This window comes from Coloeus monedula, assembly GCF_965178545.1.
Source record: "Coloeus monedula genome assembly, chromosome: 1".
NCBI lineage: Eukaryota > Metazoa > Chordata > Aves > Passeriformes > Corvidae > Coloeus > Coloeus monedula.
This window is the reverse complement of record NC_138781.1, coordinates 150,575,796-150,588,859: the sequence shown is the minus strand read 5'-3', so window position 1 is coordinate 150,588,859 and position 13,064 is coordinate 150,575,796. Positions and strand designations below refer to the sequence as shown.

At 36.6% G+C, this 13,064-nt stretch overlaps 1 protein-coding gene across 1 annotated transcript in view; it reads left to right on the top strand.

The window, feature by feature from the left end:
• ASAP1 (ArfGAP with SH3 domain, ankyrin repeat and PH domain 1) overlaps window positions 1-13,064 on the top strand; it is a gene marked incomplete at its 5' end in the record, with an annotated part of 116,190 nt that overhangs the window by 35,104 nt on the left and 68,022 nt on the right. The window contains one exon of the mRNA XM_082295421.1: window positions 10,720-10,792. Coding sequence (XP_082151547.1) covers window positions 10,720-10,792 — 73 coding nt within the window. The remainder of the gene's footprint in view (window positions 1-10,719; window positions 10,793-13,064) is intronic.

Genomic DNA, 13,064 nt, shown 5'->3' with positions numbered 1-13,064 from the left:
ATGCAGTAATAAAAGAGAAATAGCATGGGACTCTTTTTACCAAACACAATACTAGGTTAAAAAATGTTGTGAAATAAGTAGCAGTTTGCTTGCAAAGTACTCATGTTTCCCAAAATGATGAATATTGCAGCTAGATTCTTCTAAGTTCCACTGTGGTTTTAAAACAATACCTTTACAATCAGCACTGTATTTAAAGTATGGGAGAGAAGGTGGAAGATTCTGTGTTGTCCCAATGACCTTGGCAGGTCATATACACAATTTGGGGAATTTAGGTTGCCTTTACACTGTAGGATTTCAGTGGTGTTAAAATATCCTCTTCTTGCACCCTTGATTTATTGCTGTAGCTTATACACTTGTACATGAGTCAGAAATTCTTTTCTATGCATAATCAGTTTGCAAGTGGTCATAATGTGTGCCAGCATCCCCAAAATAAACCCTAGAGAGTATAATCAAACACAGGTCTTTGCTTTAGTTTCGATATCCCTTCTCATCTCACTTCTTTTCACTTGTATATTGAGAAAGCAGATTTTACTCTGGTCTGAAGTTGTATATAAAATTTTTCTGGTAATTAAACATATATATCATTAAATCATATGTATTACACACATCTATGGCTTGGTTTTTTTCAGCCTATATTGCTTTTAGAGGTCTGTAGGTTTCCTGTACCGCAGTGAAGATGAGGTATACATCCTCATTTTCTACTATACATTTATGCTATTTTTGCATGTGGATTGAAAGGCAATGTAGAGGAAAATAGAAGATTTTAGATGAGGCTTTTATTAAAGTACTGGACTTGACTATCCTGATTATGGTGTTTCCTCTTCTGTAATTTTCCCACTAAATTATGTATGTCCAGAGAATATGTTTATATCAAAGAACATGACATTGAAATTAAAAAAAAATATTGCTTCACATCTAAATTATGCTCTTGTGATTTTATTTTCCTTTTTTGAAGGGGGGACTCAAAGTCCCTCATTTATGCGTTTTGTAATTCTCTAGTCTAGGCTAAGTAGAATTAGAATTAGATTAGAAACACAACTCCTACTGTATGGAGTAAAACTTCTCATTTCCATTTTTAAATTTATCTTAAAACAGCAAAAAAAATGAATATATGCTTATTTTCTAGATTGGTTCTAGATGTGCTTTTATTTTTCTTCCTGTTATTATCCCATAGTGTCATTCTGTGTTATACCCTGTAATGAGGATTGATTGTAAGATGATAGCTCTTAGCTGGTTACCCAAATGTAGCTCTGAATTTCATAAGTGGTGGTGGTTGAACGTTTAACATGATGTAAGATGAAATCTTATTGAGTCTGCCATCATTGCAGTCCCCAATAGCAGAATAAAACTGAGCTCTAACAGTGTCTGATAATGCTGTAATAGTCTTCAAGGTCTGTGTTGTACTGGAAATCCCTTTTTTTTTTTTTTTTAATTAACCTAATGAAAGTCTTGAAATCTGCAGCTTTGAAAAAAATAGACACAATTTTAAATTTCTTTTTTGGGCACCAAAAAATATTAGTGCATTAATATACTCACTTTTTTCTCTGAATGGAATAATTCTGAAATGGAATATTGTAGTCATCCATCAATGTATGCATTTAAATATTTCTTCAGGAGTTAGGAGGAGGAGGAGCATGAGTTGTTTCTGTTCTCAAGTAAGAGATCATTTCTGGTCCCTCACCTCAGCCAGGGCAATTTTTTTTTTCTTGGAAGGATTTCTACTAGTAGTAGTAATGGCTGGCAGAAGATCCTGACAATGCCACTCGGGATTGGAGTTTATGGACCCATGAGGTTTGAGTGTGCTGTGTGCCTGCAGCACCACAGAGAGGCTGCATTTATCCCCCTTTTGTCACTTTTGACTTTTGTAGCATTCACGGAAACTGTGTACAATATTTAAAGAGTTTTGCTGCCAGTAAGAATAACTAGTCCTGATCTAGTGCATCTTCCCTCCCTGAGCAGAAAATGCCTGTGAGTTACTGGGATAACAGCTTAAATGCAGAGCCTGCTGCAAAATATTTTGTGGCTTCAGAAAAAGAAGGAAAAGAGTTAACGGGACAAAAATATTTTGTAGTATTTAACTCTGGTGCTGCAACTGAAGAGCTCTCCTGTTAGTGAAATTTACAGTCTGATATCATGGAGGAAGAAATTTTCCAGAGATTTCTGTGCTTTTTTCCAGTTCAAGTTGCTAAGAATCACATTTCTAATGACCCTATATCTGTTAGCACATGTATGGAGTGTGATTATGTTTATGCTGTTTGTATATCATCTTCTCCTCACTTTGTTTCCTTTTGAAAGACCTTGCCTCAAATATTCACCATCTTCTGATGAGTTTATTGTTTGATTGTTCTCAAAAATAATCTTGTTCTATTTTTTTGTGTTTCTTAGTGTTTGGCTATGTCTCTCACATATAAGCTTTTCAGATTAGATTTTTGTTAAATGAAAATGGCACTTCATACTGTGTTGGGTTTTTTAAATGACAAGAATCTTCAATGAATTATGCTGGAAAAAATGTTATTTTGTAGGGTGGTATTTGGTAGCCAGTACTCACACCCAAATCAGTGTATTTTCCCTGGCTTTTGTAAAAAGCATAAGGAGAGGTTCACAAGAACACAGGGAGAGAAAAGGCTTTTATTAGTTTAGGTTCATTCCCTTTGTGCTTTTAAAACAGTACTTAATAGATTGCTAATGTGGACAAGCAGGATCACCTCTGAGGAAAAAAGACTGATAGCATGCCATGACTTGCTAAAAAGTAGAGTGCAACAGCACTCATTACTTTTAAACACAGGAACATTTGTATGTAGGAAGATTTTTTGGTTATATTCTGTGCAACCACTTGCTGATGCTATGCAGCCTTAATGCTGGCAAAAGCCGTGTGTGCAACCTGGGGCGTGTACGATGGCATCTTCGGGAGCTGCGGGCCTGGCTATGGGTGTGCTGGTTTCTGAGCTGGAGCCATGTTTTATCCCAGCAGTCATGCCAATGTGTTTATCCAGCACCTGGGGTAAGAAATAGGTGAAATTGTGCTGCAGTGATGTTTAAACTGGGAAGATTTTTTCACGGATTTTGCTGTTCTAGGTTTTCATACTATTCAGCTTTACTGCTACTAATTTAAGGAGGGGGTTTGTATATAGTGAATGATAGCTGTTCTAGCAGTTGTAGCTAGTTCAAGCTGTGTTGTTGCCTGTGTAAAGGTAAGAATATTGTCACTAAGTAGTTGTGGATGCCCCATTGTGCCCAGAGAAGCTGTGGATGCCATATCCCTGGAAGTGTTCAATACCAGGTTGGATGGGGCTTTGAGCAATCTGGTCTAGTGAAACGTGTCCCTGCCCTTGTCAGGAGCACTGGAACTAGATTATGTTTTCCAAACCATTCTCTGATATTTATGCCCAAGATTAGTTTCTACCCAGTGAAACTGGTTTAGAGCCTGTGGGGGAAATTTTTTATCTGTCACTGGATGGTTTCAAGTGTTGTCACTAGTTGTGGGCTTTTCAGCATCTCCTACACAACAGAAATTAGAAAATAAATCTGATCGTTGTCATCAACATTCCTGGAAACAAATATCTTAGCTTATTTTTCAGATATCTCTAAATGTACCTTGTGCACAAAATGAGTTAAACTCAGGAGCATTGATGTAACTCAGCTGAGAACTTAAAGGAAGAAACTGCCCAAAATATTGTTACGCTTTCCCAGGTGTGTCAGAGCATGCACGAAATCCAACATCCAATCCATGTTCATTAGAAAAAATGTGATGCTAACATCATTTTATGCAGAAGTAATCATACATAGATAGTGATTAGTGTCTACATTCTTGGTCTTGCAGAAAAGGCTGCTGGGTAGGAGTCTGGTTGCAAAGAAGGATCTAATTGTCAAAACACATTACAATTAGCAATACTGTACTTTTACAAGCAATATCTACTGTGCTTCCATTTGAGTAATACTTGGGGAATAATTAAGTGGCTAACATTTTTGCAGCTCTTTTAAGAGCCCACACAAATGAGCTGGCTCATCTATTCTGACCTTTACAGCTCTGGAGGTTGGTGTTTTTTGTCACATACGTGGAGTTTGGAGAGCGGCTGTTGCATTGCATCAGACCATGTAGCTAAGAGCTGATATGAGGAAAGTTCAGCTGATGGGATCTCTGTTAAGTTTTGGCATTATCTGAAAAAAAATTTTCTGGAAAAATGTATTTACTCAGTTTGATCACTGAATGCCCTTTTCATTAGGTTATGGTTAAAACACTCAAAGCTTGCAATTTTCAGAGAAAATAATGTTACTTTTTAATTGGTCTTCTTTTGGGAGCAGCTAGTAAATGGCTGTGTATGAAATGATGCTGGCATCAGTTATTACAGTGATAAGTGCTTGTTGATGTGTTGTTTTGGTTTGCTTCCTCTCATTGGGACCCTTTTGGGTTTTTTTAAGTAATTCAGGAAAAGTTCAAACTGGACCTTTCTGTAGCCATCTTTTATACAAAGAGATTGTCTCTAGAAAATTCTTAACACTTTAACACCCCTATTTTTGTCATGTAGACATGTGCTGAGGCCAACAATTGGAAACAAGTTTCGTTGTTCTGTTCATTCACTGGCAGGACCAGTATGAATTGAGTGGAGAAGGAAAGACAAGTCGTGTGGTTTGAGTCACTTCTCTGTGTTCAGAGTTAGGTGGGTTTGGTAGTCTACTCATATCTGACTGAGTGAGCCACTGGAGACCAACACTTGATGCTAATCTTCTCTTTTGGTTTTATTTCACGGTGGCAATTATAGGGGTTTGTGTTGTTGCAATTTCAGTGGCATGCAGTAATTTACTAGCTGTCTAGTCTGTGTTTATTGTATATTCAATTTTACTGTGAGGAAAGCTGATACTGCTTCTGAACAGCCATGACTTTGTAAGGTGCTATTGCTCTGCTTCATTCCATGGGTTCTGTAAATGGGACTTGAGCAAAGTGCAAGCATGTTTTGTAGTATAGACAGCAGTAATTTCTGTGCCAGGGTTAGAGAAGTGTGTAAATTGCTAAGTGAAAGATTTACTGCTTTTAGTCCCTTGAAGCTAATAAATCATCCATGTGCATTCCATGAAATAATTATTCTTGTATCTGACAATACAGGCATGTGACTACCAAGCGTTCATTACACCCATTTGTGTGTATAACCTCAAATATTTTTATATTTCACATGGATTATTTTTTTAATATAAGAAATTAATTTTTTAAAATACTTGGAGGGAGGGTTTTTTGTGATGAGTACATAGATTGTGCATGCTCTAATCACCTTCAAGGTTCTGTCATGGGTTTTTCTTGTGCAAAATGTTGTAATGGTTTAAAACATTTCTTCTCTGCTATATATTTTTGTGGGTGGGTTCTGGTGGCAGTAAGATATGGAATCTTTTAGGGCAAACCTCCTACAAATGGTGTGAAATTCTAAGTTTCCTCTGATATAAGAATGAGCAGTTTGTTCCAGTTGGAAAATGCATCTCCTTTGGATACTAATCTACTTGAAGGGATTAATAATATTCAATAATATATACTGACATATTAATGCGATGGTCAGTGTCTTGAACCACTTTTGTCTTTTATTATCGTAAGGCTGGAACAGAAATTAGTAGGTTTTTTACCCCTCTTTAAATTGTAAAGGTTTGTGAGGTACACAAGATATATTTGATGTTTTAGTAGCTCTAGTGGGCTCAAGGAGCAGTAGCATCCTTTGTGCAAATGTATGCCTCTGGATTGGTGCTGATTTCTAGAAAAGCTAAATTTAATATGCATACAAAGAACTTTTGTGATTGGTTTCTGGACAGTAGTTTTGTGTTAATCTAGAAAGAAAGGTTTATGTGCTTTTTAAACCATGATTTTCATGTGTAGTAGCAATAAGCACCTCACACACTCAGAAGTATGATTACAGTATGTAGACTTTTGTGTACAAACACATCAGGACAAATATAGAATCACAGAATGGCTTGGGTTGGAAGGGACCTTAAAGATCCTCCAGTTCCAACCCCCCTGCCATGGGCAAGGACACCAGCCAATACACTCTAATATATATTAGTATTTGTGCACACACATGCACATGAATATATACATATCTATACAGCATAAAAGGATACAAGGTTTTAAAGAAACAATTAGTGGTCTATCTAGATGTGGACCTGCCAGTTTTTACTACTTCAGAGATAGATAGCAAACCAGAATCTACCACTTTCCACACTGCACTGTAGTATAATTTCTGGTTTAAAATTTAGAAGCTATTAAAACAGAACATGGTCCCAAAATAAAAATACCTTTCACTGAGAAGAGATCAAGCTCTTCAGGGTTGAGGAGAAGGAAGAGCAGTATCTGTCTGTGTGAGCAGCAGTGGAAAATGTCTAGCAGAGAGGACTGGTGTGGGTTAGGGAATGTCAGCATATAGGTCTTCTGACCCAGCTCTGCTCTGTGTGCTGTGTCAGGCTGGTAAAAGTGCATGTGCAGCTACTCAGTGATCTACATCAGTGAAATGATCCACTGGGGGGACTTACCACCCCAAAATGTATTTGATTTTATAGCCTCAAGTGGACAAGTTTTCCATTCACTAGTATGAATAGCTACCAATAAATGTACATCTTGGGAGGGAGGATGCTGCAAGAAGGACCTTCTCTGAATGTGAAATGGTATCTGTAAGTACAAATGTCTATCAGTGTGTACTGCTCTGATGGAAGGTGAGCTGAATCCATAGTGCTCAAAAGGAGCCCCTGGCTTTCACGGGACTGTTGACTCCACAGCAGCTCCTGAGCTGGATCGTGGTGTAGCCAACTGAGTGCTCTGGGATGAGGGAGCAGAGATGCTGCTTTCTTCACCAGTGCAGATTTGAACCAGGTTGGTGGTTTGAAATGGCAGGCTAGGTTCAAAGTAGCCATATTTTAGCAGAAAGGAGAAATTATATCTGGGGAATATATGTGGGGAATTCCACACTGGTTAGTTAGAAGAACTGCTGCTGAATGATCAGGAGATTTTCTTCTTGAGCATAAGCTTCAATATAAGGGAATGTAGCAACTTGAAACCTCAACAGGGCATGTGCCAGAGAATCTGCTGAGAATGAGGAGCAAGGACCTTTCCTTGCTTCATTTTATTTAAGCACATTAAATGTGGTGGATGTTTTGTGTTCTTTCTCCTTTTCCCCCTTCATTTCTCTCTCTGGGTTTTGGGGTTTTTTTGGTTGGTTTTTTTTGTTTGGTTGGTTGGTTTTTTTGTTTTGTTTTGTTTTGTTTTTGTGGTGGTGGTGGTTTTTTTGGTTTTTTGTTTTGTTTTGTTTCTTGGGCTTTTTTTTGGTGAACACTGATTTTACATTATTTTGAGCTTGTCTCCAGAATGACCATTTTCAAGAATAAAGCTTTGGTCAGCTAATAAGGTAGCAAATTTGTGGTGCAGGTATCTTTAGTAACTGATTTGTCCTTCCAAAATGTGTGAGAGAGTAAGAAAATGTTCTTCTGGGGAATTTATAAAGGCCTCCTGCAAGATGGTATCATGGAAATGAAGAAAGAAGCATTTGCCAGGGGTGGTTGGTGGTAAGGAGAGTTTAGTAGGTAGGAAGGAGTGCCACTAAATACCTAGAGATTGTCACAGAGACCCCTTGGTTCTCTAAGACATTGCGATACTCAATAATATATATGTATGCCACTTTTAATGGAAGATCAGATTTTGTGTCTTCTATGATAGGCAGTTAAAATATTTAGTATTCTAAATACTCAAAATTAAAATTAATGGATACTGCAAAAGCTTGTTTTTCCCTAACTAGGGAAAGCAAGGCTGTTCCTGTCTAGTTTAACATGCTGAGAAGGTAATATTACTCTGGAATAATAATTGAATTGAGCATTGAGTGCAGCTTATTTCCTTTGCAGCAGAGTGCAGCTAAAAATTATCAGCAAAAGACATCTAAAAGGAATGTATTATGTTTGGAAACAAACTATTTCCAGTTATATAAAACAAACAAAACAAAAACAACCAACCAAAAAGCCTCAACACCCAAAAGCACCCAAGCAACCCTAGATAACAGGTTTTGTGTACCTGCTATGTAAGTGTGTTTTATTTATAGTTTTGGACTATGAAGAAGTAGTTCACATAAAAATCATATTTGCAAATATAAAAAATACAAAATTGGCCTGTGATGTCATTCTGACTCAGATCACTGGCACCTTTAGGCTGTGGATGTCATCTTTGTATATTGCTTTGCTCCGTGATTTGTCTTATAAAATAATGAATGTTCCCTTTCCTCCTGCTCTCACATTAGTGATTAAATCTAATTCAATAGCAAATTCAATTTGGAAGATTTTTCTAATCTGCTTGTCATAGTCTTTTAGATTGATAACTTTAGGAAAAAGTTTGCTGGAGTTTTTATTTTTGTTTCTTTCTCCTGCGTGTCCAGTTTGCTTCAACACTAGACCTGAGGATAAAGTTTTATCTCTCCATCTCATCAGTGTTAACCATGGTCTTACTTTCAAAATATTGGTTTGAAATTCTTATCCCGTGTTCAAACTCTCAGTAGACAAGTGAGTCATTATTTTTTTCTGGTCATTGAAGGTGGAGAGAGCTTCAGTAGAAATGTATGATAGCAACTGCCTGACATAGCAGGCAGGCAGAAGCAAAAGCTTTTGACAGCATTTGCAGAGAAATCAAAGGGAAGCGCTTGCTGTGCACTGTCTTGGAAAGGAACACTGAGTTCCCAATATTTTATTACATTTAAAAATGGTAACTTTTCCTGGCAAGATGTAAGTTAAGTCAAACCCACTATTTTACTGGGGAGCAAAAGAAGTAATGATGTTTGCAGTTCTTAATGTTTTTATCCATTGTTCTGCTGTAAATGAAAAAAAGCCCAGAGATAAATAACATCAGAATGAATTTATATAGCTTTTGTGGTTCCAAATGTTTTAGTTTTAGCTGCCACAGGAGTGGTTGTGTGATTTGAGAAAGTGGTTGTTTCCAGTTAAGGAACAGAAACACTCAATTTTATTTTGTTACAGATTATCATGTATTGTTCAGCTATAACATTTTTATATGGTTAAAATTGGGCCACTCCAAAATAGAACTATTATATATTAATTGCTTTCTCTCTGTATGGATCTCTACTGTAAGTGTTCACACACAGGAACATCAGTGTTTGGAACTTACTTCTGAGAGGTACCCTCACATTTAATCATCTCTAATGCTTAGCACTCTAGCTTACTTGGAGCTCCTGATGTAGATTTTTGGAACTTCTTAATGCCCAGTGCAATGTTCTTCAATTGTAAAATCATAGAATGGCTTGGGTTGGAAGGAAAACTAAATATCATCTAGTTCCTAGCCTGCTGCCATGGCCACAGACACCTTCCAGCAGACCAAGTTGCCCAAAGCCCCATCCAGCCTGGCTTTGAACACTTCTAGGACCATCCACAGCTTCTCTGGGTAGCCTGTTCGAGTGCCTCACCACCCTCACAGTAAAGAATCTCTACCTAATATCTAATTTCAACCTACTTTCAGTTTCAAGCCATTCCCCCCTTCTCGTCTCCATGCCCTTGCAAAAACTCCCTTTCCAGCTCTCTTGCAGACCCCCTTTTTCAGGTACTGGAAGGTGCTGTGAGGTTTTCTAAGGCTTTCACTGTCAGAACCATCTCAGTTTCGACAGTGAACGGTCTGCTTACGGGGGGAGCTTTCACTCAGTGTTGCTGGTGATGTCCCTCTGTGAGGACACACACACTGCTGTAGGAGTAGCTGACATTCTGCCTTGTTTTGCCAGTCTTCAGACCCCTAGGAGCCCCAGAGTTTAAGCTTTTTGGATAACGTGGCTGTGCAAGGGTCTCTGCAGCGTGAATGGTGTTGTCTCTACCAGCTCCCATGCTCAGTTGGTCTGCTGTCCTGACAGTGGTTCTGAGTGCAAGTTCTCCAATCTCCAGTGATTTAAAAGTGAATATAATATGGCAAACGCTGCCAGCTTCATTAAAACTTGGAATTATTGATCTGACTTTACCTAGGTGATGGGAAATTGCCTGTGATCTAAATGGGGAAAAAATATAGCAAACTATTTAAGCATTTCTATGCATGATTAGAAATCTAATCCTCAATTCATCATTACTTAGTAACATTTTGTCCTGGATTTTGGAGCTATTGCAAGAAATTTTAAATTCTTAAAGATGTAATATTGAAAATTCATATTTGAATATTATTATTATAAATATTCTTTCAGTCACATTACGTTGCACAAAATCAGATATTATTCTTTTATTTCGATTTGCTACTTTTCACCTGCTGTACTTTTGTTATGTTGTGGAATTTGGTACAAGAGGTTAGTGTGATAATCTGTGTCTGTAGTTAAACACTTACTGTGGGAGAACCACAGATGTTAACAAGCAATTTAGTTGTAGTGGAAACTATAGGACTAGTGTAGAAGCATCTGCTATTTCTTGTTGTTCTGGGTTTATTTTCCAAAATATAATGCAATTTGAATAAATGCTTTGTCCTTTGCAAAACTTAAATAGTGTTTTTCTTCTAGCACTGTCAGTACTGCTCTACTCTGTTGTCAGAGCATTTTCAGTTCAATTCTTTATTTCATCTTGAAGGGGTTGAAAGACTCCAGACCTTCCCACAGGCTGAATCAGTTGTACCTGCAGCTTTTTCCAGCCTGTGAAACTCCTTATTTTGTGGGTTTCTTTTTATTTGTTAAAGTATATTCTGGCAATCAATGAAGTAAATATTTAAAGTTTGTTTATTTCTTGCTATTCTAGGCATTGGATCAAGACAGAACTGCACTACAGAAGGTGAAAAAATCTGTGAAAGCAATATATAGTTCGGGGCAAGGTAAGACATTGTTTTCAGTTTTATGTGAGAACCAAAGCATTTCATTTCAAGTTTGAGATGTGTCTTGCAATTCTTGTAATTAACCCTGTTAAAATGTCTGGCATAAGAAAAGCTTTTCTGTTTAGGAGTGTTTGGACTTAAAAAAATTCTTTCTTTACTTCTGGTTATACATCAGATTAATGTGCTCTCCAGTTCTTTGACCGTCATATTCCTTCTCAAAGGCCTCTAGGAGAATTCCCATGGGTAAATTTTCCTGCTGTCGTAATATTTCAAGCAGTTACATTCAACTAGAACAATGCCAAAAAAGTGTTCTCAACTGAATTTATAGAAAGCTCTTACAAGTGAAATAAGATTTAGAACTTGTTTTAAAAGTTTAAAAAGTAGATAAATGAAAAGAAATATCCACAGGTAGATTTTTTTTTTTTGTCAACATTTGCTCTCCCTTCATAACATTATATATTTCCCTTCTTACATAAAAGAGTGGAGATACATAATTATTTTGCTTGTTTGAAGACACTGTTGATGTTTTACTGGAGCTATAGTAATTACTTTGTTGAGAGGTTAGTTGGCTAGAATATAAATTGATAATCAATTTGAATGCAGTAAAAAATTATGATCAAACCTATCAATATAAAAACTCACTTTTAAATATGCTATAACTCTAATATTTCTACCTCAGTTTCTCTTACATTCTAAACACTGTGCCAAAGGCAGATAGGGTAACAGAGCTGTGCACCTTCCAATAACCTGGCTGTAAATACAGGATTTTAGAAAATCTCAGTTCCAATTCCCTAGCAATAATAATCAGTGTAGCAAATATTTTCCATATACAGAGCTACCTTTGAGTGCTCTTAGTTTCTGTGTTTATGGAAGTGTCTGTAATTTTTAATGTCTTGTAGATTCTTAACTATTCTCATTTGCAAATCACTGATGCTGGTTTGTTAGCACCATGCTTTTAATTAGCTTTTCTGTGATTTCGGTTGATGATAAATATTTTCCCAATAGACTGTGAAGCCTGATACAAAGTGAGAATAGTATTTGTTGCATGTCTATTTAGTTTTATGCTTTTAGAAGTATTCAGATGCTCCAAGAAGCTTTTTTATTTGAAAGAACTTAGTTAAGCCGTTTCAAAATCTGAGTTTCAAGACTGATGAGAAGTGTAGAACACATTAAAGGTGTTCTGCCTGTTTTGAAATATATTAATGATACTAGAGAGTTCAGCTATCATTTGAGTCTTGTGATGAAAATAATATTGTTGTCAAGGCCTGTAAGTAGGGCAGTACTATATGAAGAAGTAGTTGCATTGGATAAAAGCAATAGAAGGTGGGTTAATGGTTTTGATTGGGTGCTCTGCATTTAAAAAGGAGCAGAGATGGGTAGCTGGTTATTATTATTTCTTTTACATTTTTTCTTTCTTTCTTTCTTTCTTTTTCTTTTTAAACAAGCCTTGTTTCAAAGGTACGAGTTAGTAGGAATTCTTTTGGCTCAAGAAAGCATTATGCATAATCCTCTGGCTCCCTCTTCAGAATGCTGCTGATATAGGTTCTGTTGCAATGAAAAGCTGTGTGCAGGAGTCAGTTCATGCAGTGATTGATAAACTGGGATTAGTAAAACCAAGATGAAAAACATGTTATACATGTGAAACCTCATAAAAATAAATGTAAATATAAAGTGACTGAATTAAAACTCCAGCTCATTTTGCCTCCTTGTACAAGCAAGTTTCTTATACTTCAGTGATGAAAATTGATTTTGTTGATATTTAAGTAAAACATACCAGAAACAGCTGTAAAATGAATTGGGGTTTATCAGTTCAAGAAAGTATTATGTGGCTATTTTTATATTTCAAAAGAAAGCCTCTAACAACATTTTGAGAACCCAAAACTGGAATTTTGTTTTACAAATTTAGTAGTTTGCTAGAAGTTAAGATCATATTTAATTTGCTAGAGTAGGAAAAATTTTTTAGTACTCTTCTGCTTCATAATCTACTTTGAGAACTCCAGCTAAACTGGTGAGAAAGGGTTATTCAGGGGCAATAGAAATTCTTTCTTCAGTTCAGTAATCCAATTCATACTCTACCAAAAGCCATAGCTAGGTATTTTGGGGTTATAGTGGTTTTGGGTTGTTGGGGTTTTTGTTTCTTTGTTTTTATTTTTGGGCTTTTTGTTATTGGTTTTTTTTTTGGTTGGTTGGTTGGGTTTTTTTGGTTTTGGGGTTGTTTTGTTTTGATAGGGTGTTTTTTGCTGGTTTTTTGGGGTTTTTTTTTGTTGTTGTT